Source organism: Pholis gunnellus, assembly GCF_910591455.1.
Source record: "Pholis gunnellus genome assembly, chromosome: 4".
Taxonomy (NCBI): domain Eukaryota; kingdom Metazoa; phylum Chordata; class Actinopteri; order Perciformes; family Pholidae; genus Pholis; species Pholis gunnellus.
The window spans coordinates 7,355,931-7,380,813 of NC_136530.1; the positions used below are offsets into that span (position 1 = coordinate 7,355,931).

The 24,883-nt window shown below is 42.5% G+C and overlaps 4 protein-coding genes across 4 annotated transcripts in view; 3 read left to right on the forward strand and 1 right to left on the reverse strand.

Moving 5' to 3' along the window:
- Positions 1-2,415, forward strand: part of cpamd8 (C3 and PZP like alpha-2-macroglobulin domain containing 8) — a 39,360-nt gene extending 36,945 nt beyond the window's left edge. Inside the window, exons 43-44 of the mRNA XM_079158524.1 lie at positions 197-398; positions 1,375-2,415. Of these exons, the coding sequence (XP_079014650.1) occupies positions 197-398; position 1,375 (203 nt within the window). The 3' untranslated portion in view covers positions 1,376-2,415. The remainder of the gene's footprint in view (positions 1-196; positions 399-1,374) is intronic.
- A 1,820-nt stretch (positions 2,416-4,235) lies between these two features.
- On the forward strand, positions 4,236-6,057 carry cimap1d (CIMAP1 family member D; the record flags this gene model as incomplete). The annotated part of the gene is made up of 4 exons (XM_079158270.1): positions 4,236-4,275; positions 4,761-4,871; positions 5,180-5,293; positions 5,570-6,057. The coding sequence occupies 4 exons, from the start codon at positions 4,236-4,238 to the stop codon at positions 6,055-6,057; spliced, it is 753 nt and encodes a 250-aa protein (XP_079014396.1).
- Positions 6,058-6,162: 105 nt separating this feature from the next.
- On the reverse strand, positions 6,163-8,157 carry cks2 (CDC28 protein kinase regulatory subunit 2). The gene is made up of 3 exons (XM_079157385.1): positions 8,001-8,157; positions 7,389-7,516; positions 6,163-6,677 (listed from the first exon to the last, which is right to left on the reverse strand). Exons 1-3 carry the CDS (start codon positions 8,057-8,059, stop codon positions 6,634-6,636), a joined length of 231 nt encoding a protein of 76 aa, XP_079013511.1. The 5' UTR covers positions 8,060-8,157; the 3' UTR covers positions 6,163-6,633.
- Positions 8,158-11,734: 3,577 nt separating this feature from the next.
- Positions 11,735-23,475, forward strand: shc2 (SHC (Src homology 2 domain containing) transforming protein 2; the record flags this gene model as incomplete). Its single annotated transcript, XM_079157328.1, is given in 14 exon segments — positions 11,735-11,905; positions 11,907-11,933; positions 11,936-12,484; positions 15,979-16,049; positions 18,301-18,361; positions 18,663-18,782; positions 19,424-19,477; positions 19,676-19,727; positions 20,121-20,247; positions 21,299-21,479; positions 21,973-22,066; positions 22,610-22,789; positions 22,886-23,208; positions 23,347-23,475. Coding segments are annotated over 14 exon segments (2,139 nt in total).
- Between the last annotated feature and the right edge of the window lie 1,408 nt (positions 23,476-24,883).

Genomic DNA, 24,883 nt, shown 5'->3' on the forward strand with positions numbered 1-24,883 from the left:
TCTAACGGCCACAAACTCAAAAGAGTACCGGCTCCATGACGCAGAGTTCTTTACCCTTTAGCAACTAAATCACGTACTTGTTCATACAGAGATTGTGATTAACCATTCAATAGAAAACCTTGTCAAGGCCTCTCTACCAACTCTCATTTGGTTTAATGTGTCTCCATTCTCTCCGCCCCGTCCCGGATCTCTCCAGGCGAAGAGGAGCAGGGGTCCATGGCAGAGGTGTCCTACTACTCCTATGAATATGACCCAGATTCTGATCCTTTCCTTGCTGATGCAGAGGGAGGGGACATTTTCCACCTTCCTGAAGGTGGGGAGGTCCTACAGCAGAAGGTGCTTCTACGAGCAGACACCCAGCTTCCCACGCTGGACACAAAAAACACCCCTGAGCGATGGTAGGAGCTGCTCCAAAGATTTGTTGTTGTTGTCTTTTTCAGACTTTGGGTTTCTAGGTCTCGGGCATGTTTGTAGTGTGTTTCGCCAAAGCTCTACAAAAGTAAATATTGAAAAATTGGGCACAAATATAATTTTTTTGTAAGTTATTTACTTAAACAGCTGGACACTGTAGTTTTTTTAATACATCACAGGAGTAAATAAAATAGAGCATTCGTTGGGGACTATATTCAGGCATGGATGCATTCACATTTGGTGCTCTATCATTTATTTATGGCGTGAAGATGTAGGTTGTACATAAACTACAGTGCCTGTCTAAATTCGGTCAGAAGTAGCATTAATTAGTAATTATTTGCCGGTATGAAATGCGCCAGGCAATAATGTTAAAGGTGCTAGATTTGAAATTCAGAGCATTAATATAGCAGCAAACAACTATTTGCTATGTAAATCTATAGAGAAGCAATATCTACCTGAGTAGAAATGAAGTAATTCTCCCTCTGTGTGTGTTGTAACCCGAGCTTCTTAGGTTTACACACGCAGTCCGGCCACGCGTTTGCTTGTAGTGCATGTGAGTCCCAATGTGTATATGCCCCACTGGCTAGCTTATCGCCCCCATTCTGTACGGTGCTCATAAGGTGGTTACAGCACAGTCCCAACCCACGCTGTAGTCAAGTAAGCTAGCACCCGCCCTCAGGTTACCCTCCAGGTTAACACTGTTAGCTTCCAACATGGCGACGCCTGAACCGGTGGCTTGCAGCTAACGGTGCTATCAGCGCTAACAGTGCTAAGCTTCCGCAACCTCGTTATCTGCAGCGCAGAGCAGCTTCCATGAGCTAGCCAGTGGCGCTCACGTGCACTAAAAGTTATATAACCTCTCCATAGGCTCTACTAGATTTATAGTGTTCTGTGAAAGAAGTGTTAAAGGTGTCTGAGATGGTCTTAAAATGACAGTTTGTTTCGTTTTCTTGTCGTCCACAGAAACGCTCACAGAGTGAAGCCACCTCCAAATTGTACATTATTTGTGAATATGCTAGTGAATGGAAAGAGAGGAGAGACTTGGGACTTGCTCAGCCTGAAGGGAAGAGATGATGGAGTCTGGAGAATGAGAGAGTGTGTTTTTAGCTGTGAGATGAATGGGGACTGTGTGGATGCATTTCTACATTGCTGTGTGTGGTTGGATGTGACTGTGTGCGACTGCTATTAAGGTAGTGTCCTCCAGACTTTTACTCTTCTTCCTCCAGACTCCTGGTCACCAATAGGCACCATAGCGTCTTTGTTATTCACTGTACTGCCTTTATAATCACTAGAAGAAATAATCAAGTATTTATGTTTGTAATTACACCTGACTTTAAGCAAAATATTTTGTTATATTTTCTATCTGTGGTATTTATTTGTAGCTAGAGGTCATATCATTTTTATTTTTATTTTTTGTCATTGCCCGCCCACACAGTCGACTTTCTGCCCTTGTGGTTCTTTGAGTTCAAACAAAAGGCAATGTGCTGTCAAAGGCTTTTTTTTTCTTCTTTCATAGCAAGCTTTAACCCAATTATTGAAATGTTTGATGAAATTCCTGTGCTGGTATCCTGCTGGAAAGAGACATATGCTAACCATATGCTTTACAGAAACATAAGCTCAAATGTTTTTCATATTAGACAGCACAGGGGAGATTGACAGGAAACAAAGAAAGAGAAGAGGACTGACATGTAACGAAGGTCTCTGACCGACTCAAACTGGTCCACCAGGAAACACCAGGACACACCAGCCCAAACGTTTCTGAAACTGTCGCACCAAGACACCAACATCATCTACTCTCAAGTCGCCTTTCACCTTACCTACCTTGAGATTTGATTGTACAGTTCATAAGCTATTTTGTTTTTGTTAAATTTTGATTCGTGAAGCAATCAACTTAAAAATCAAGAATGAAGTTTAGAATTTCTGTAAATGTACCAAATTTGATTCAATGTAGCCCCTCTTCATTTCAAAACTTGTGCTTTTTAAAACAAATGAGAATAAAATTTGTATACAATCCAAGGTTTTGGTTTTGTCGCCTTTTATACTTAATAAGCAGACTAGACTTGCTCTTGTGTCCAGTCATTAATGGGTTACCTGGGTTTAAGTCATTGGCTTCTGCACTTTGCTACACATACTCCTTCTGTTATAACACGTGTAATTACACTTCGTATAACTGAAGGGAAGAAATGCCTTGATCCTTGTTACTTTTTAAGAACAATGTGATCTCTGCAGATGCAGCACAGTCGATGTATCTGCTCCACTAGCAGAGGAGGTGCGGTTTATGAAAGCTGCGTTGCTCCATTTCCTTTGAAAGGCTAGTTAAGTCTGGAGATAATTTCCTGTCAGCAGCGAGCTGTATCACAACCCTGCTGCTCCTCTGCTTTGATAACGGACTCCGTGACCCCTGGCAAGCTTCTGCTTTAGAGACAGAAAGCATGTACATGTGTGTGTATCCGCGTGTACGCGCCGCATACGTCTCTGGGTTTGAATGTGCACCGTACTATATGTGTTATGACTGCTAACAACAGATTCGGGTTACCTAAGCAGCAGCCCGGAGAGAGTTAGAGCCTGTTAAAGTTTAATGTTTGTTTTCCGCACATGTCACTTGTCGACCCTCTCAGTTACTGTGGCCTCTGGCAACGGGCAGCTCGGGCCTGTAAACGAGTCCGTCAAATCCCAACTACAAATCATCACTGGGACTAGCGGAGATCAAAGAGGGCTAAACCGTTACTGCATCTGGGTAATCGGTTTGCCCTTAAGATAAGGATGAGAAACCAGAGGGTTGCCTGACAAATGAAGGTAGTCGGCCTGTAACTGCTCCAGGTGTGCTGCCCTTGCATCTGACCCTGCTGAGTTTGGGGCTTTATAAATGTGTGTTTGAGGAATAGAAAACACAGTATGCATGGAAATAACTTATGAATTTCCTCTGCATCCCTACTTTCATAAATATAAAGAAGTGTGAATGGAACTATGAACTACTGTTCAGACAGTAGTTCATAGTTCTTCTCCTATATGCTCTGAGCTGATGTTGTAAGCCTTACCTCTCCAGTCTAAAAGGAAACAAACGTTACTGTAGTGACAACGCGGGACCAGGCCGGAACAAACTCTCCACAGCAGTCTCTGTGGCAACTGCATGCATGGCTGAAGAGTGATATTGCATCTCCACACTGCGATGAGCAGAAAGAGTGAAAGGAGGGAGAGGGGGATCTTGGTTTCATGGTTTGCAGGGGGAGCTAGCATTACATGAGAGTGAATCGGAGTGATGACATTGTTCCTAAGTACCAGCTGAGTGCACCTTTACATCAACCTCTGTGGAGGAAGGGCTAGTCATGTGTCCGAGCCCCCACAGGTGGACAAAGGGACAAGCAGGCAGGTGGATAAAAACCCTAGCCAGCGTAGAGTCTGCTCCGCTGTTGACACTTTGATACCTATTATGCGTCTCAGGTTTCCTGATTGTTTCAGAGGAAATTAGGGATTGATTCTGGACCATCAAGGGGGTCTGGGTTTCACTGTCAGCTTGGGCATAGTGGGGCTCGATCCTGGAGAATACTGTGGTATCTGAAGAAAGACCACCAAGACGGACATGGAGTGAGGTGCTCCTCTAACGGCGGAATTTCCAAGTATGCAGTCGGCCTCAGTGCTGGCTAAAACGGGGAACTATCTGTGGTGAGGTGCAAAAAAACATTGCATTTAAGGTTTTGTTTTTATGGGATTAGAATTGTCAATGAATATGTCTTCAGGAAGCTGACATGCTGTGTGAATGTTTTTGGTAGTATTGCTGCTACTGAGCGACTCCTGAAGTATTCGTCGCCTCTACAAAGAGTCAAATGGAGAAAAAATACCCTTCAATAGCAGGAAAACAAAAAGGTAAGTTCACTGATAGAAACTTATTTTTTTACTGATTGTGTAAATTCATGTGTCTAAAACTGTACATCCTGTGTAAAGGCATGAATATCATGTTCCAGTTGGTCACACTTGGTGTTTCATAATTTCAAAGTGTGAACACTAACATGAGCAGAGTAGAGGATGTCTCAGCGTGCAGACCTGCCAGGACTCGCTCCTCTCTGTGAAAAAATGCAACCGAACACTTGTACACTATGAGGTGTGGTGATGCAGATCATTCTTGCCTCATACTTGAGTTTATCAGATTGTCAAATAAGAGATCACAATTATTCTGAGTTATGTAACATTCTGTCATTTAGCAAATTTGCATACATTGCATTCTTATGAACTGAAATTAACTGTTTGGATCTCCTTTACTGCACAACGGTGTCACTTGTGCACCGTGAACATGTTTAATGTCGTATAGTGTGTCGGCCGTACACCTCTGTGTTGATTCCCCACGTCTCCAGGGCCAGGGCCTGGGCGCTACGGGCTTCCTCCCACCGTTGGATTCGTGGGCCATGACTTCACCAAGACGACTAGCCCTGCTTATTCCTTCCATGGCAGGATGAGTGACACTAGTGAGTTCTTCATCTCTTTCTCTAACTTGTAGGTTACCATGTAGCTACATTTCTTTAGAGAAAACATTATTTTTTTAAATGTAATATCCCTAAATACACCACATGATCCAAGTCACATTACACTGTATATCCTCAGTGATGTAATGCTAAATTAAAGCCAGTAGGGGGAGACAACACTTCATAAATCTGTAGTTTCTCACCTTATGTTCATCTAGCCAGTGTATTTTAGGACCACTGCATGATCAAAACAAACTGACAGAGCAGATACTACATCATGAACTGATCATACATGTTTACTTTCCCTGCAGTGTATTGTGTAGACTCAAGTCCAGGGCCACAGTATCACATTGATGCACAAATGACTCGTTTCGGAAGGGCTGTCACACCTGCATACTCCATGTTGGGCCGGGTGAAAACACAGAGTAAGTTCCTCTTCATAACAGGCAAAAAACTGTTATTGTGAGTGCACATTTTGTTTCAAATATGTTGTAATGCTGCATCATAAACTAAGACCAAACTAACTTATCCGTTATTGTGAAAGGATGAACCCTTGTACAAAGACATGTGTTTTTGAAACTACTTCTACAGATCCAGTGTCAGCTGTTACTACTGAAAATCTGAACCACACTAAGCATGCTACTCGACCATACGTTGTTGAGTTGATGGTTTGTATTATTCAACCGTTTTCTGTTCACTAGAGGAGCAATTCCAGACACCTGGACCGGGTGCATACAGCCCTGAGAAAACCCCACCATGCAACCTCCAGCGCAGACCACCGTCTTACACAATGGGGTATCGCTCACAGTACCGGAGTGTCGACTCAGTACCGGCTCCTAACAAGTACTGTCTGCCTCCGCTAATGGGCCCTCAAGTCCCAAACAAGCAAGCCAGCGCAAGTTACACAATGTCAGGTACTTACAGCACCGGGGGACCCTCTGTGGATTTAGCCCAGACGCCAGGGCCTTGCAGGTACAACAGCACGGACCCAAGTGTTTATCTACCCAGAAAGCCGGCCTTTTCCATGCTGGGACGTCACGGCTTACCCAGAGATGCCACCAACAAACCCGGCCCTGGGACTTATAATCCGGAGAAAGTGACTGTTCACAAGGCTCGGGCCCCAGCCTACTCCCTGGGCATCAGACACTCCGAATTTGTTACTCCACTGATTGTCAATGTTTCCGACTGACCATCATCACACAGAAAACATAATTCTGTGTTCTGGTAGAAAGAAATATTCATGAGCAAACAATAGCTATTGTGAAGAAGTACATTTAATTTGTTCTTTCAGCAACAAAGAAAGTGTTGAATCAACCATGACTCAGTCAACATTTATAACATCTCGAAATAATATTATGTACATGACACAAACACAAGTTTAAAGAATAGGAAAAACATAGAAAGCTCTTTTGGGAAGGTAATGGGCTTGAGGAAAGGAAAAAAAAACAAAAAAACTATGCCTGCCCGATACTCAAAATAAATCATCATAAAAATAGCATCAAAACACATTTTAAAAATGTATTAAAATGTACAATTGACAGGCAAACTTTCATATTGTTTATAAGTATATCATTCACAGTGGAATCAAGCCGATTGCCTCTCGTTACCTCTAAAAATTGAGGGAGTTTGAAAGGACAAAAGACACAATACAACTATTGATTTTCTACACAATACATTAGAACATATGTAGATAGTATGTAGGATGTATGGTTCATAGACAATACAAATCAGCAAAGATGATAGCAGGCACTTTACAGGTTTCCATTTAATCCTTTGGGAGAGGTCTTCTGAAAAGCAGTATGTGTGGCTCTGGAGAGTAAAGCAAAGAAGAAGTATCTGTCAGCATCATCTGCACAGTACAGTGGCTACACTATACCTTGTACCTTAACGTGTACCAGCTGTGTGCAGGAAGTTTCATGGCAGTCTAATGGCACAGGCTTTTAAAGGATCGGTTCAGATATTTTTCATGACTATCTTAATACAGTACTCACATGCTGATGTACATTTGTTGTAAAACAAGAGTTACCAGTCCCAGTAATCATTCCTTTTCTCTATACTGGTCATGAAGACATCCCTTTTGGGCAGACCATAACGTAAGAGATTGTGGCCAAAATACACAGTCCTTCTGTGTGAAAACTGCACTCTACAGCTGAGCCAAAGCTAAAGGAGGTATTTTCAAACAGTCTTAAATACAAAATCCCATCATTCCATTCCTCTATACACCGTTTCTTTGCTGAGCAGCAGAGAAGTGGCATAAAAACAAAGAGGACTTTTGTTCTAAAAATACTGTAATATTGGAAATACCCATTTGACGAGATGAATTTAGACTGCTGAAACCATCAAAAAAAAAATGCTTCCTTTGGCTGAGCTGTAGGGTGCATCTAGCACAGAACTAGATTATTTCTGTCATATCTTGTAGACTGGTATGAAAGGACTTCTTCACAACCAGCATGGACAGAAAGGATGACTGCCATATGATTAGCTCTACCAATATGCATGTGGATATATGTGCATACTGACCTGGTTTGTGTATCATGTAGTGAATCCAGCCCTGGCTCTGTTGCACCCCGAGTCCCCTCCACTCGTCTTCTGCCATCAGGTGGGCGGAGGGCACCAATTTAGACAGCTGCTTTGGAAGCACCACATGTCTATGGGACGATAAAGAAAAACAGCCAAGAATTAGCCACTAAGAACCAGAAACGTATTTTAGGGATGGTCAAGAAGTAAGTCAACTAGACTGTTTCAGGTAACTTCATATAATGATAGCGAACGTTGACGGCTAGGTCCTCATGATACTATTAATGTACAAATATTGACGTCACCGTTAATGTAACCGAACAGTCAGCATAGCTCGTGCTATTGGCTGTAGGTGGATCAAGAGTGTTTTTGTTAGCTTAACTGTTAGCTATTTACAAATATTTAGCGTTACGTAAATCGTATGCTAAACTAAATACAACCTACATACTCTGTGACGTTACTGTATTACCAATTTGCCAATATACGTTAACGTTACGTTCAGCAGTGTAAAGTTAGCTAGCCTACCGTAATGTGACGTTAAGCTAACTAACGTTAACGTAAAACGACAAAATAACGAACTTTTAACTAGTGCCAAAAAACGTTAGTTAATCACACCTGTATTCAAACTCCTCGTCGTTGTACTTGTCAGAGTAGTAAATCTGTTTTTTCGACATTTTCCCGTCGATGATAGCAGTCAAAGCCGAATTCCAGAGAGCTGTTTCGGTTGATGTGAAGTAGCTTAGCTCACTAACTTAGCAATAACGAAGCTGCTGTCATCTGCCGCTGTTTTCAGAGGACAATTCAAAACCCAACGGTTACCCGCATGTCCCTGATTGGTCAAGGCAGCGGCACGTGGACTTCCCACCGAGCTAGATCGTCTATGTTCTGAAAGATGAACCACTCGGATGTGAAAACACGGCTCTTCAACGAGGAAGCACTGATTTGCGAAAAAGTGTGTGTATTTCCTCATAAATTATTCAAAAACACACATTCACGCAATTATCTTAAGTTTTGGTTTTGTGCCATATAGTTCAAATACGTCTTAGACGTTTAAAAGGAAGATATTTTCTGTATTTTTGGAAACGTATCTGGTACTTCGCCAGGACTTTTCATGGAAGTGCAGAGGGGCTCTTCCTCTTTATACTCTCTCTGTCAAGTTGCGAGTCCTCCTTCCCTCGTTACCCCGGGGCAACGAGGTTTATTGCCCGGGGTGCTGGAGCATGTGCTGGGGCCATGGCTGGAGCTCTTCGGACTGTAGGTGGGAGGTGCCCGGGTTGAAATTGAAAAGGCACTCGGTTTTGCTGAAAACAACAATTGACATTTCCGGGACATTTTGGAATTAGAGTTAAATATGAACCCTAAGCGTTACAGGCAGTGGGTATACAAAGCGAATACATTAATTATTAAATGCATTTAGCCTTCAGTGAGTTTGCAAATGATGGTTGGATAATATTTAGCTGGAAATCCATTTAACATGAACCCTAATGGAATACTATGTTTCTAAATATCAATGTAGCTTGCATTGGTCTTTAAATTGTCATCATTCGTGTTTTTTTCCAAGCTTAATTTTGCCTGCCGAATTGTTAATTATTATACTTTTACTTTTAATTTGGTTGCATTCATGGATGGTGCATTTAATAATGACATGCACTAAGCCTACATAAACGATGTTTCTTTACCACTAGCTCTTATTTTTGTAATGTATACAGTTATATATTTTGTTAGGTAGCCTAGATTATTACCTTTACCAAATGTGAATCCAGTTGAATTTGTCTTGTCACTTGATATTTTCTACATTTACATTTTTTATCATTTGCTATTAACAGACCACTCTCTAATTCATATGTGACACAGGCCTATTTCCACTGACTTATTCGTTTTTATTCTTTATACTTCAGTAATTTCTGTTGTGCCACCATTATGGGCGAGACACAAAGGAGAGCATCGGTCATCTGTTATATTCTCTCTTGGGCCTTACATAAACATATTACAGTAAATATTTTGTAAGTACATGAAAGATGAACTCTCTCTTTGCATTTTAACCAAAACAAAGTAGTTTGAGGATTATCTTGTTGGAAGCAAGTAACCTTATGTTGTAATCACTGTTGTCAAGGTAATGGCTGCTAATGAGTGGTGGTGTATTCACAGCATGGTGTGTTCCTCTTGTATTATGCAAACTACCAAAGTCAGGAAGCAGGTATGTTAACTCTTCACATACAGAAAATGATAGTATAGTTGACTGATCAGCTGCAAGCGAGTAATATATTGTTATCTATGGCAATTAAACGTAGAATTAAACGTAGTACCAACTTCAAATGGTTGCTCTTGTGTCTTTTTCTTTAAAGCACGTTTATTCAATTTGGTTTGAAGTAATAATCATATCTGTTTTCCTTTTGAGTTGAGTATGTTGCAAGAGCAGGTTTTTTTTTTTTTTCCTCACAGAAAAGGGGACAGGACACATAGAGGAAAGGCCAGCTTACTTGTGCATCTGTCAACATGCAGTGAATCCATCTGGTTTATCAGTAACTTCTTATACACTGTAGCAAACAAACAGGAGGTGATTGGCTGTTTGGAAGCAGGTGGGATGGCAGCGGTGGTGGTAGTTTGCTTGCCCCACTGGGTTTCTCAGTGTGGTTCGTTGTAATGAGTTTTCCTGACTAGTGGATTGAAATGATTCTCTTATTCAACCATATAGATGCAGCTCATTTGTGCTGTGTCTCTGATAAAAAGTCATTGGAAATTCACTGAGCTGGATTCTTCTCATCTTCTTTCTCCTTAGAGCCTGATATATTGGTAAGTTTCCTGATGCCTTTCTAAATAACTTTTAAGTTTACAAATGTGTCAATAGCGGTCAGTGTAGTGCACAATTTAAACCTATTTTAATCAGTGTAGTTTGTTTGTTTACAGGTTATTTACTGTGTTGTCCTTCTGTCACATTGTATTGGACAGACAACATGATTATTGCACTTAATGAATTAATAACTGGTTTGAATTAAGCAGTTGATAAGGAACATAACGATCCGTTCCTTGTCTGCGGCCCCTCTTTTTGCGTAACAGGTGACTCTGACTATTGGGTTATTTCGCAACCAGTGCAGACATTGCTCTCCATGTCTGCATGATTTGACCCCCCCCCCCAAAAAAAAAAAGAGAAAACCTGCTTAACTCAGTTTGTTTCACACTGAGAATCCTGCTTTATTTACCCCTGTGTACGATAAAAATATAATTGTGAGTGGAAATCAGAGTGGAAGTGATTTGATTGGGAATGGCCGATTGCTCCCTGGGGAGACGGATGAGAGACACACACACACACACGCACACACACGCACACAAAATACACTCTAACTAATGAGATGAAACTCATTCCAGTACATTTACATTCACAATCCATATTATAATTATTATTTCTATTTTGTATTTCATTAAAACTCTACAGTACATTGCACATTTTGAGTTCTCATGAAAAACATTCCTTGTCTGATTAGGGCTGATGCTTACTGTAAAATACATTACTAATAGATATAAGATTAATAAAATACATTGATAGTGTACCAGGAGTGCTTGCTTATTTTTCATATATTTAGCTTTTAGTTTCGTTTAATTCAAATTCTATATTTATCATCTAGAGAGAGAGAAAAGAAAGTGGACTCTCTGAGTGACCCTTCACTTCACAGTAATTGTATTTATAATCTTAATATCATTGCATTTTGCAGTTGTCTCAAATTTATACAGTGGCAGCATTGTTCAATTTTAAAGGTTTGAAATACTGCTGCTAATTGAGCCTCAAGATTAACATATACTGACAGGTTATCCATTTGCAGAATCTCTCTTACAATATATAGTAAATAGGTGCTCTGTAGAGAGAGCGAGAGAGAGAGAGAGTGTGTGTGTGTGTGTGTGTGTGTGAGAGGTTGACTGCGGTTCAGGCAGATGTGTTTTAGCTAATACAGTCTGAGAGCAGCTGGGCAGGGCAGGGCTAATAGACCCAATGACATCATCCAGAGAGAGAGAGAGATAGAGAGAGAGACAGGGACAGAGAGAGAGAGCGAGGGAGACTGGGAGTATACGAGCGAGCCTGCCTGAGGCAGTGAAAGGAAGCAGGCCAGCTCAGACAGAGAGGAGAGTGGCATGAGAGCGGGACAGTGTGTGAACGGGAGAGGACCAGACAGCGTTCACTTGACAAGGATATAGGACTCCACCTGGAAGATTTTCTCTCTAGTTATCCCCCCTTCTTCCATTACACCTCTCCCCCTCCCCTTCCCCCTTCCCCCTACCCCCCTCCTCATCCTCTGGCAGTTATCCCCCCCCCCCCCCCTCCCTCTCAGCTCCTGCTCCAGGCGGCTCCTCCGGGCATGCTCCTTAAGCCAAAGTATGGCCGCTTTCGCAACGACTCTGTGACCTCTTCCGACGACCTGATGCAGAGCTTAGCCATGAGCGGCAAAGTTGTAGCCACACCGGTGGTCTCCTCCTCCGCCACGAGCCTTCCTCTGCCTCCCCTGCCTCCTCTGGATCACACTGCCAGATCCTCCTCCTCTGCCGGGGCAGCAGCCCTGGCCGACTCCCCTTCCCTGGATGGGGAGCAGGATGCCACCACAACTTTCTGCATGCTCATCCCTAGGATGCCCCAGTGGAAGTTCTCCAACTCCCTGCTCAGCCGGAGCCCATCCAGCTCCAGCTCTAGCAAGGACTCAGGGAAGGCGGCTCCTTCCCAGACCTCTTCCTCACATAGCTCATCATCACACAGGCACAGCGGTGTGGCCTCAGCCCGCGGCCCGGTGGCCAGTCTGGCAGCGGTGCTTAACTCTTGTGACCCTGTGTGTGTCACCCCCTGTTCCTTGCAGGCCATTCGAGGGCAGCGAGCACTTGCGGCGGCGAACTCTGCCAATCCAGGGGGCCACGGATTTGGGGCCACAGAGGCCATGGCGAGCCCTGGGGGTTCCAGCGGCTCCAGGTCAGGAATGAGCCGCAGGACAAGGGTGGAAGGCATGTGGCTCGAGGGAGAGGACTTCACCCAGAAGGGTGGCTTCATCCACAAACCCTCTCAAGGCTGGCTGCACCCTGACAAGAAGATAGCAGGACCAGGGGCCTCTTATATTGTCAGGGTGAGTCAGTGGGCACTTTTTTTTTTAATGCATGCAGTATATACATTGTAAAGGTACACTTCTTAAACATCCACTTAATTCAGGCTTTGTTCTGAAAGTGTGCACAACAAAAGGAAATAACTTTTTCTTCCTCTGGTGCTCACATATTTACCGCTCACAAGAATCGATGAACCACGAAATATTAATAGCCCCATTTAAAGGTTTCTCTATCTGGGTGGGAAACAAAAGGACACCACAGTGCCAGGCAGTTTGTTATGCAGCTCATGTGGCGAGGGCTGGGGAATATATAATTTAGATAGATGGCTTGGTGTGACTGCGACAGGATAGCACACCGGCGTCAGGGTGGAGAAAGATAACCCATTAGAATGATGTGCACAAACTGTAGCAAGGTCTTTTATCGCAGTGTTTACCAAAGGTTGTATGCATCATATGAGCTACTTTGAAAAATAACCATCTGTATTTATAGTGCATGCAACCTCTGCCTGATTGAGAGCTCCCACTGTAAGCCTGTGGGAGTGGTGTTCTTTGTGTGCTTTCTGGATTGTTTACATTCATGTGTGCAAGGACAACTTAAGATCGTATCCACGAAATGTGAGTTACAATATCTGAGCGAATCCAAGTCTTTAATGTAGTTAGTGTCACTAGCTTGAATGAGGTTTTTAACTCGTACACAAACTCTTTGTGTTTTTTTGTATTAAAAGCAGGATCATACATCAAGAAATGGATGGTTGGTTGGTTGTCCCACCAGAGAGATTAGGATGATTGTAACTAAAACGGTAGAGATATGAGGAGATGCCTTTACCAGTACTTGTGATTTGTGTTTACAAAGGGGTTGCCACCCCAAGCAGACTGCTTGACGTCAATGTCAATGATCTCCTCTTAGCGATCCCCCGCGCCTGTTCTCCTCCGCCCCTCTTTGCGCTGCTCCACCCCCCGCTCCTCAAACTAATGACATGGCTCTTGATTAGCCCAGTCTGGGGCTCAAGCACGCCTTCTAATGCCATTATACAGGCACCATTCATTCCTATATTCAATTACATTTAATCCCAGTCATTTGCATCATGTGATGCGGATGAGGACGGTTGGGTCGGCACGGGAGGGGTCCGGTGATGAGCTCCTATCATCATGCGAAGCTTTTCCCTGGATTCATAACAAGTGCTGCTCCAATGTTTGATTGATAACTCGGTTAATTGTCCGACCGAGCTTTGGAGTGCGCTCATTGCTGCGCAATCATTTGAAATGACCTGTGTAAGCTGATGTTTGCGATGCATTTCGCAGCAGAACTATACGTGCGATTCAGTGGTAAATCTATGCAGGGTGGAGCACTTGCTGCATGTATTAGTGTCAATGTGACAGAAGATTTCTGCTGCCCTGTGCCATTTTTATTCAGCATAGCTACCATAGCGTGCAGCTCTCCCTCCCTCTATTTCTGTTTTCAGTGCCTCTCGCTCCCACACAGTCACTCCTCTGCTGGTGAAGACACAAATATGTTTTGCAGTATTGGTTTCCTCCTTTGCACTTTCTCTTTGTCCACACACAGCCATGTCAAGGCTCTCTGTCTGGCCTGCATCTGCCCTCTTTGACAAGCCAGGACACTGCAGCAAGCAAGCAAGCAAGCATCAAACAAAGCACTGCAGCTGCCAAAGCTGCTATCGTTCAGAGAGCAACATAAAAACCAGACTGCTATCATTTTACGCTGTTCCCTCACAGTCTGGTGCACAGTATTAATCAGTCACATTATGAATACCTCTAACCAGAAAGGTCCTTCCACGGTGCAGCGAGTACATTTTGTGGTCCGATGCTGTGCACAAAAGTATGAGAGAAGGAACTTTGTTGTCCAGGACATTTACTTTGGCAACATGAATTACAAACAAGATAGGATTGCATCAACAGAACTTGGGGGGGAAAAAAAAACCCTACTCATTCATCATCTACACTATCCAGATACTGTTTGGTAACATCCTGCTGTCCTCAGTATCTGTCCATCATCCGCCCATCCATCGTTACACGACTTATGTACATGCTTTTCGATCCTGCCTTGCCTTTAGTGGTTAAATGAGAAGTTATTACATAAGTAATTGGGACATTAGTGCATTAGTTTCTACATTGATAAACTGTAAAACGACTATGATTTATCTCAAAGGAGGCAGCCACACAATGCCACAAAGTTTACCCCGGGCATGCCAGTGTTATTACATTTCCGAGGAATGCTTCTTGGACAGTCGGTGTCCCTGCAGTACTAGGAATCGTGTGCTGGAGACTCGGTCCAAAAGGAAGGGAGTGCAGATAGGGTGATAGAAGAGGGGATGCGTTTCATCAGCAGATGAGTGTGTGACAATGGAGGCATTGGCAGAGAGAGGGAAGGAAAAAAGAGAGACAATTTTCCTGATGGAAGACTTCCCCTCGTCTCCAAATCTGGTTAGAAAGCTCATTAAGCTCTCGGGCTCAAAGGTTGTTCTCTCTCTCTCTCTCTCTCTCTCTCTCTCTCTCTCTCTCTCTCTCTCTCTCTCTCTCTCTCTCTCTCTCTCTGTTTGTTTGTATGGCTGCCGTGTGGTCTTTCTGCTGTCCGTTGTAGTCACCAACAACCCTGGAAACTGCACTAAATATGGCATCAACTGAGCCAAAGTGGTGTTGGAGAGGATATAAATTATGTAGCACCGTATTAGTTTCACAGAGAGTTTATAAATCACATAAGCCAATATACCGCTGAAGAGTTTTACGTCACGAAAGTCTGTATGATATTTGAGATGAGCGCAGGCGAAACACAGCCACTGATGCTGCCTTTCACATTCAATGGTAACGCCAACAGTGCTATCCTTTTTATTTCGATTTGAATCTATTGGTTTGTCTTAATCAAGGCTGTGAATGTTTTTTTCATTATTCTGAATACATATTTACTGTTGATGGCAGGGAAACTGAAATAGAAGTATGAATTGCACATTTTACACACGCCTTCGTCTTTTCATGTAAACCTCACAGATATTCAAATTAGTACAAGACATTTTATACACAAACACGCTCACACCCTCAGCATCCCCCAGAGGCTTAAGGAGCTGCAGTTTGTCCATGATTTGGAGCTCTTAGTGCTGCTAATCTAGTCAAGGTGCTATTATCACCCCAACCTGACAGCCATTAGGAAGCTGCTCAGCTGGAGTACACTTTAATGGCCTTATATACTGTATGTGGTTTTAAGTTAGATTAGGATGCATTTTGGGAAAAGTGTCATGCTTACCATTCATGGATTACATATTGTAGACTGCATATTTTTGAGGGAAGACTTCTAATATCTGTTTTGAAACATTTTTCTCCAAATGCAACATTTGCTATACATGTGTATAGTGCTTATTCATTATGCAAGTTCTTAGAAAGCCGGTGACCTCACTAGTTTTCCAGAGTGAGTTTTTTTTGAAGTTCAGCATTTATTTTCAAAATTCACATGACACGTTGATAATTATTATTTTCCAAACTTGTTTTCTGTTTGTTTCTTTTTGCAGTACATGGGCTGCATTGAAGTATTGAAGTCAATGCGCTCCCTGGACTTCAACACGCGGACTCAGGTGACAAGGTATGCTGGTGACCATCTACACTAGTAGTGATGAGTCAGGAGAATTTGATCCAATATATATATATATATATATAGGATTAACTGAAGTATCAGCCATTATGATATCAAATTGCTACCAGCGGTGTGTGTCAGTTTGTGGCTGTTATTTAGAGTTAATTTGGTTTGATTTTAATTGACCTATTATGTCAATGCTGTTAAATGTTTATATTTGGGTTACACCTATAGCTAACTTTTTACCAAACCCTGCTGAATCATTTGCCACGAAAATTAAATGCTAATGCAAGTATAAACAATGTAAACCAAAACTTAAGTCACAAGGTTTTGTACAATGGCAGCAATACAATGTTGTGTGTCTCAGTTAATGTATATGTGCCCAGTGACGATACATAGAAAAGTATACCTCGGGGTCTTAGTATGTCTGTGTCGTGTTGTTATGGCCTACATGTGATGTTATTGTTATAAAAGCAGGGCTCTTTGCAATCCTGGGCCTCATGGGAGAAACACACTCCCTCCCTCTCTGTCTCTCGCCCTCCTCTCTCTCCTCCACAATCGATCGGCAGTAATCGGAGCCCGCCGTGCATCCAAGGCTTAAGTGCAGGGGGAGGAGACTGCAGAGGATGGAGTGATAGAGAGGGAGATCTATTATTGATGATGTTTACTAATGACTGTGGAAAGCTGCAGTGGTCCCCATGAACGCACCCTGCTGGATAACGTCTGGGGTTGTAACTTCTTGAAGAGGAAGAGGAGAGTTAAAAAAAGCAAAACATTAGCAAATGGAGAAACCAAACCGAGCATGAGATGACTAAGCCAGGTTTTAGTCATTACAGTTTTAGTGCATTGATGACAAATATGTTTTATTTTTGCATCCTTGCGGTTGTTAAGTATAGAGTCCTTCCCTCAGTTGAATGTACAGCAGCCTTTTCCATCCAGTTGCATGTGCAAGACATTTTATGAATAGCATCTTTAAAACTGACTTTTTCCCAGTGATGCTAACGGCATGAGGTCTCTGATACCTTGGGGAACACGGGAGGGGCCATCCGTCCCATAAGGCCAAAAAATCAATGATTGATCGTCTTAATCAATCTAACAAACTTAACCAGATATTTTACTCTATGTTAATTGCTGCTGGGTGCGATTCAAAAGCAGCGTTTTGAAGTCTAAACCTTTATTAGGCGTCCACAACTTGGCCTTTTTTTCAGCGAGCTGACTTGTGCACAAGTTAATTTAGGCCTGGAAAACCACAACAAAAACATTCACTGGTTGTCAGTATTTCAAAAATGCACTTCAGCTCCTAGATTTGAAGAAGCTCCATTTTCCCAACAGTACTCTCTGTGTCACGGTGTTAAACAGCAACACCAGCGTTAATGAGGCCCTGCATTTTATTGCAGGGAAGATACCGACGCTGCAGACAAAAACAACAGCCCATCTCTCTCCTCCTCCTCCTCCTCCTCCTCCTCCTCCTCCTCCTCCTCATGCCTCTGCCCTCTCATCAGCATGAGTCATTTGAACATTGTGGTGTTTTTCAAAAATCCCTGAGAAGACCTTTACTCGAGATGGGGCCCGGGACGCTGCTTTTTAAATATTTACGAGCCACTTGATAGGGGCAGCTGGGTTCTTGACTGCCGTCCCCGCTGTCCCCTGGCAGCAAGAGAGCGAGCGCTGCAGCCTCAATTCCACATTATGCCACACTCCCGCCACCAGACCAGAGGCTTTAAACACCCATTAGGCGACCATTCCCAGGAGTTATAGCAGCTTCACTGCAAAGTTGTTACAAACCTGCGGAGAGAATTGCACTGCAGGAAAATAAATGTGAGTAACGATGCCCTAAAGAAGCAGTGGAAGACACTTTATTTTGGCAAATGATAGTGTTTCTTCTTCCCTAATTCGACAGGGAGTTAAACACGGGATGACAAATCACTGTCGGTTAACACGAGTGGTAAGAACTAGTTTAGTGCTGGCGAACAGACCTGCTGGAAACCTTTCTTGACATTTGAACTGTGATGGGTCTGTGACCTGTGACCTCAGCCCGAGGGAGGGAACACAAAGCTTCTGTTCTTGTTTAATCCATTATTGTGACGCTGCAGCTTTTTGTACCCCTGAACTCTGACTCAGCATTTAAAAATGTTCAGTCTCATGCTCCTCATATTGTTGAAGGGAATTCACATGATTTTTACTTTTAGTGTCCTTGTAGCTTTGAGATCAGTGTCCCACTGTAGTCTGACCGTTGACCTCTCTTCATTCTCCTGATTAGGGAAGCCATCAACAGGCTGTGTGACACTGTGCCAGGCGGAAAGGGAGCGTGGAAGAAGAAGGTTAATAGAAATCTCATACTTTGCATGTTTCATTACACTACTGTTACTACATACTAAATTGTTATATCCCTGCTGGAGAACTATGGGTTGAAGTTAACTCACAGGTTAGTACAGCGGTTTTAAGAAACCTAAGACACTTAAATGATGTCTGAATTGTCCTGATAAACATAAACAAGTACTTTGTCTCATAACAAATGCAGTAAAAACAGGATGACATTTAATGTTTTCTGAATAAAAGTACATTTTTAAATATGTGATTGTAATTTCTACTGTATTCTCTTTTTTTTTCCTCCTCATGTAGGCCCATAACAAAGCTCTCCAGTCCGTTATGGGGAAAAGTAATCTGCGATTTGCAGGCATGGGTATTGCAGTCAATATTTCCATAGATGGCCTCGGTCTGCTTATCCCTACCACACGACAGGTATGATGTTTGTTGGCAGATTAGAGTCAACGTTTATTATCGAGAAATTTTGGATATCTCTTTGGTATTTTGAAAAATCAAATAAAAAAAAAATCAACCTTCAACAATTCAGTTTGTGACTATTTCCACTTCAAAAAAATCAGTGCATGAAAAATGATGTTTTTGCCCGTCGTGTCTGGCCTTAATTAAATGTTATTGTCTGCTGCTGAAAAGAAAGTTTCTTCCTGACCACAAATAAATTAAATCTTTAACATTTTTACATGTAATGAATTCCTTCAGTTATTACATTTCAGAAATTATTTGTGTCAGTTAATTTCAACTTTGATCATCAGTTCAAGATCAAGTTTTCTTATTTAATAATAGTTGGGTTGTTCATTGTTAAATATTACAACGTTCTATAATGGTTTACATGATGTTCAGCAGCATTTCGTCTTTGCTGAAAATAAAAATATGAAAAATAATCGGTGTGTAGTAACACTTAACTTCTAAAGTGTATTGGCATAGTGTCAAACCCTGAATGTTTTGACTAACTGCTTACTAAACTATTTTGTGCTTTGACATCTCTTATCTTCCTGCCCATTTGTCTTGTCTGTATCCACATTAATCAATGTTCCTTTGTTTTATCCGCTTGTCTCTTTCAGGTGATAGCACACCATCCCATGCAGTCCATCTCATTTGCCTCTGGAGGAGACACAGTGAGTGCAGCGTTTCGCTCCCAGCTCTCTATACGTTGTTGTTGGAAATGGACATTTTTGGCAGACTGCACACATCTGACTGGATTCCATTTTACTGGTTTCCAATCTCATGACCCAAAGAATCAATGAGGGCTTTAATTTAGTTATATATGTCTAATTTATCTGGTCTAATTAGATTTATCCACCTTTCTGTTGCAGGACACGCCTGATTATGTTGCGTATGTGGCCAAAGACCCAGTGAATCAGAGAGGTATGTCCGGAAAAGCCTCAGTTTCATCACCACATTTATACAATAATGGATTGTATCTTAATCATGGATTACTCACCTTTATATGTATTTTATGATGCCACAATGACATAGTATTAAATTAAAAAAGTGACATCATAGCATATTGGAAGCTATTCTTGATATGAAAGTTGACTTTACTATAACCTCGTCTACAGTTCTTGATTTAGAATAGAAATTACTAATATTCTTAAGCAAGGTATCTTCTCATTAAGAAGAAAGAATCTAAATGACCACATAGTGTTTTGGAAAGAAATGCTTAAACTTAAAATGACATTAAATGAGATAAATGCTAAGCTAGGATCTTACTCCTCAAAGTGTGCAGCAGCAAGCGTTCTCTTGTTTTGTTTCCTGCAGCATGTCACATCCTGGAGTGCTCGGACGGTTTAGCCCAGGGTGTCATCAGTACCATCGGCCAAGCCTTCGAGCTGCAGTTCAAACAGTACCTACACAGTCCTCCCAAAACCATGGCGTCTATGGAGAGGTAACATGCTGCACAGCCACAAACATGACTTCTATTAAATGATGAAAAGCGTTTTTGTCACTGTCCTTCCAAATCTGTGGCGCGGCGACACGACAGATAATCATTGATTTCTAAAATAACAGGCACCGTGGTGCTGAGAAATAACTGTATGTTGTAAGTTCCTGTACAACTATCATATACATTAAAGCTTTAAAATTGTTGACACTTCAATGTCAAGGACACATTTGATGTTATTTTAGGAAGATTGACACCTACAGGAAGTGAAAGTGGAGGTTGGCACAATCGATCACACTTACTTTGACATAAATACTGACCAGGCGTCCTACATAAAAGAGCTTAGTCACATTTTCCTCCTCAAACACCTGATCTACTGTACAACTCTCACATTTCTTTATTATTTATTACAGGGAGACATGATAGCTTGTTCTTGTATTACCAAAAGTCCGTCTCATAATATTGATCCGCACAGATCTTCTCACCTCTTGGAGCAAAACCCCCCAAGTGCTGCAGTGATGCCACTGCAGACACAAGAGAAACTACAGACTGTCCAAATCTGATAAATCTCTACCAGATTTATAAAGATCCCTTTGGGATGTGGACATGTCATCTAATCAGAATGAATCCATTTGAGAACCCAGATCTCCTTATCATTATTATTACTATTTATATCACTATGAAAAGTAATAATATAATAATACGTTAATCATTTCAACATTAATCCTTTTCCTAAAGGGACCGCTTTTGTATCATTGAGTAAACTGACGGCTCCTGACCAAGTGACATATTTCATATTATACATCATGCATAACAATAACAGTACAGAACTGATCTGAACAGAATGAACAATAGACTGCCAATAGAAGGCAAAACCCTAATATGTGCACAAATCTAAAAAAGAAACAGAATACAACTTTTAAGACCTCGTGTGAAGCTTCGGCGACCCCCAGTCGGGGTCAAGACCCCTAGTTTGGGAACCAGTAGTTTACATTATAGAAGTTGTGGTAATAATTGTGTGGTTATGATAATCAAATGTACCTTTTCACTTCTTCAGGTCCGTCAGGACAGAAGAGGTGATGTGGGGGGAGGATGAGGACTTCTCTGAACATAATTACTACAACAGCATCCCAGGGAAGGAGCCTCCTGTTGGGGGCGTGGTGGACTCTAGACTCAGGCCGAATGGAGCTCTGCTGGGTCACATCCACACACAACCACAGAGCAAGACGGCAGCACAGGTGAATCTCCAGGCATGATTGTTTCTGGATGTAACCTTACCATCTAACGTTATCAGATGTAATCAAAGCTCCATCTGGTCAATGACTAAACTTTACCAGACAATGACAGCCAAGCTCTTTGACAGCTCCCTCATAAACCGGTGACTGATGTGTTTTCTTGCTCCTTCCCCGTATTGTTTACGTGGAATTAAACAGTTGGAGCATGAAAATATACTCCATAACTGTCTTCCTGATGTGCCTGCACCGTAATTGCCAAAGATAGATGTGATTACATAAAAAGCCTTTGGCTCCTGTGTTGCCCACCGCGTGAGAGAAATCACTCCTTTTCTCCCTGCCGCTTGTTCAAACGACGGGGACATGCTGTGTAGCTAATGTTTCAAATAGAGTGCTTGGAAACTACATTATGTGCGGGACAAGAGATGAGAGAGTTGTCCATTCAAGGTATAGAGCTACAAATGTATTGAGGACGTGTTCCTCTGCTGTGTGTTTGCAGATGGGCTCCCCAGCGAGGAGGGAGCAGGCTTCTTATCCCCCCGGTCAGCTGTGCTATGAGCTGCACTGGGACACTGAGACGACCAGCAGCTCAGGTGAGACACCCAGTGGCAGTAGCGGGGTACTACACCTGCAAATACATTTGTGATGACATTGTGTGTTCTTATCTCTCTGAAAATGTTTGACATTGTGTGACCTGTTATGGTACATGTCCAGTCCTCTCTGCACTTTGTGCCCTCAAGATACCCTGAACTTTATTTAGGTTATTATCTTCCAATTGAAAAAGTTGATGAAAAGTGACATAGCAGTACAGTGAGAAGGAAGTTAGAATATACATATTTTATTTCTCAGTGGTACTTTTTTGGTGGAGGGGCGTCTCATTGGTTGCTACCTACAATTGTTCTATGATTATGACTTTAGCAATACACATCCACTTAAGAACATAGAGAAACTGGTTTAATTGTCTTAGATTATTTATTGAAATAATCTATTCATACAACGTGGTACCTGACAAAACAAGTTGTGATTTTAACCACCAGACGGAGACAAAGAATTTGATGTTTCACACACATACATGACACACTCACACACACACATCCAGAATAAAAAAATGTATTGAGGGCACCTGTCTTTCTCAGGTCTGACATCAGATGGTTACCTGTGTGCTGACGGCCAGCCACCAGGCAGCAGAGATTACGAGGAACATCAGTACGTCAACACCCAAAGTCTGGAAAACCTGGATTCACTGGCGCAGGGGCCCAATGGACACAGAGGGCCCCGGGCACCAGACAGTCCAAAAATGGACCTCTTCGACATGAGTAAGTCCTGAGGGTTACTGGGACACATGCTGACACATTTGAAAAATACTATAGAGTGACCACATTTGTATTTTTGAAACATCGTTGTCCTTTTAGGGCCCTTCGAGGACGCCCTGAAGCTCCACGAGGCCTGTGGAGGAGCTGCTGGGTCTGCAGCTGGAGGGGGAGGTGTCCGGATCCTGGAGGACCAGTGGCCCAGCCCTCCACGCCGTCGAGCCCCCGTGGCGCCAAACGAGGAGCAGCTCCGCAGGGAGACGTGGTACCACAGCCGCATGAGCAGGCGAGACGCAGAGAAACTCCTGGTCCGAGATGGAGACTTCCTGGTCCGGGAGAGCACTACCAACCCAGGACAGTATGTGCTAACCGGCATGCACTGTGGGCTGCCCAAACACCTACTGCTAGTGGACCCTGAGGGAGTGGTGAGTCCGGCAGCAAGCTAAAACATAGCGTACCAAAAATACTAAAGTTCATACTGTACATCCCGCTTGGAAGGTTTGTGCTTTATGTAGTGAACACAATAACTTACATCCTCCCGTCTTTATCTGTACTCCGTACAGGTCCGGACCAAAGACATGTTATTTGAGAGCATAAGCCACCTTATCTCATACCACCTTAAGAACGAGCTGCCTATTGTAGCAGCAGAGAGTGAGCTCCACCTCAAACAGGTGGTCAGGAGGAAACAATGAGCCACCTGGCCCTTCATGGGAAGGTAAGCATGCAGTGTGCTACGTATGTACCAGATGACTAAAATGATTTCATGATTTAAAATACAGATATAGGCCCTTTTCACTGCCGCCACAAGAGGTAAACACAGCTGTAATTGATTAAATGACTTATGGCCCCATTCTATTTAGTGTGTCACAGACATTTCAGTGAGCCAGCATGCACAATACAAGGGCCCTGGCCCATCTATGTGGAACAGGGCCATAATTAATCTTATTAATTACACCTTTGTTTACGCTGCAATGATATGTCAAAATGGCTGCTGTGAAAAGGGTCTATCAGTGGGGCAGCGGAGAGAAAATAATCTATATGAAGAAGAGCGCTTCACGGTGGTGTAGTGGCTCGCACTGTCGCCTCATAGCAAGAGGGGCCTTCCTCATGGGGTTTGCATGCGCTCCTCGTGTCAGTCCACAGTCCAAAGACATGCAGCTTTGGTTAATTCATGACTCTAAATTGCCCGTAGGCAAAAAAGCGGTTACAGAAAAAAGGATGACTGGATGTTTAGAAGAATTAGATTGCTATAAGTCCCTTTAATTAAATAAGAAATGCTGGTTGTGGGTGATCAATAGGAATTTAACTACAGTAAAGAAATGGACAGATTATCTAGTGTCAGGCATGTGACTATTTTATCTACAAGCCTAAAAAAATGACTGTATTAACTTTCAATCTGTGTCAAAAATAATCATCCTTCTTTGTCTTCTATATTTCACAGCTGAATTCTTGAGTTCCCATGCAAACACTACAGGAAATATAAACAAACATGGAAATAATTGATTACGGATGGATATCTACGTGCAACAAAGGATAGCAGTGATGCTTTCTTTCCGTGAACACTTCCGTTACGGAGACTGAGGCATCTGACTTCTCTTTGTACTTTCTCTGCCTTTTGCCTACCAGGATTAACCGAACTATCCCTCGACTGTCATAAACTCCTCAGCATGAAGCTATTAAGAAGACTAAAATATGTCAAACAATGGCAGAAATTAAAGCGACGACTGTTTGAAGAGGAACTTTGGGGAATCAAATAAGGATTTGATACACAGTGAAGTCCTACAACGCCTGTCAGAGTGAGGTGCTTCCAGTGAACCATGGCTTGGTATCATGACCGGTCAGTCAGTCACGGGTCATTCACAGAACAAATAATGGACATCGCCACAACAAAACTCTGAACAAAGAACAAAACACATCTGGTACAGACCACTGTTGATGTCACAGGTTACTCTGCAATTAATTTCTGTGTAAATGCAAGGCATGAAAATACTGTGAGACAATTGAAGAAGTGTCTGTTTCACTGGAATGTAAAGACTGTTTATTGTTACAGTTTCTGCAGTACCTGACCCTGAGATGGCACAATGGAAACATGCTGAGCAT

Coding starts and splice junctions, on each gene's coding strand:
- cks2 (XM_079157385.1), bottom strand. CDS start 8,059: ATGTCGAAAAAACAGATTTACTACTCTGACAAGTACAACGACGAGGAG. Junction 7,517..8,000: donor GACGAGGAGTTTGAATACAG/GTGTGATTAACT, acceptor ATCGTCCCATAG/ACATGTGGTGCTTCCAAAGC. Junction 6,678..7,388: donor CTACATGATACACAAACCAG/GTCAGTATGCAC, acceptor TTTACTCTCCAG/AGCCACACATACTGCTTTTC.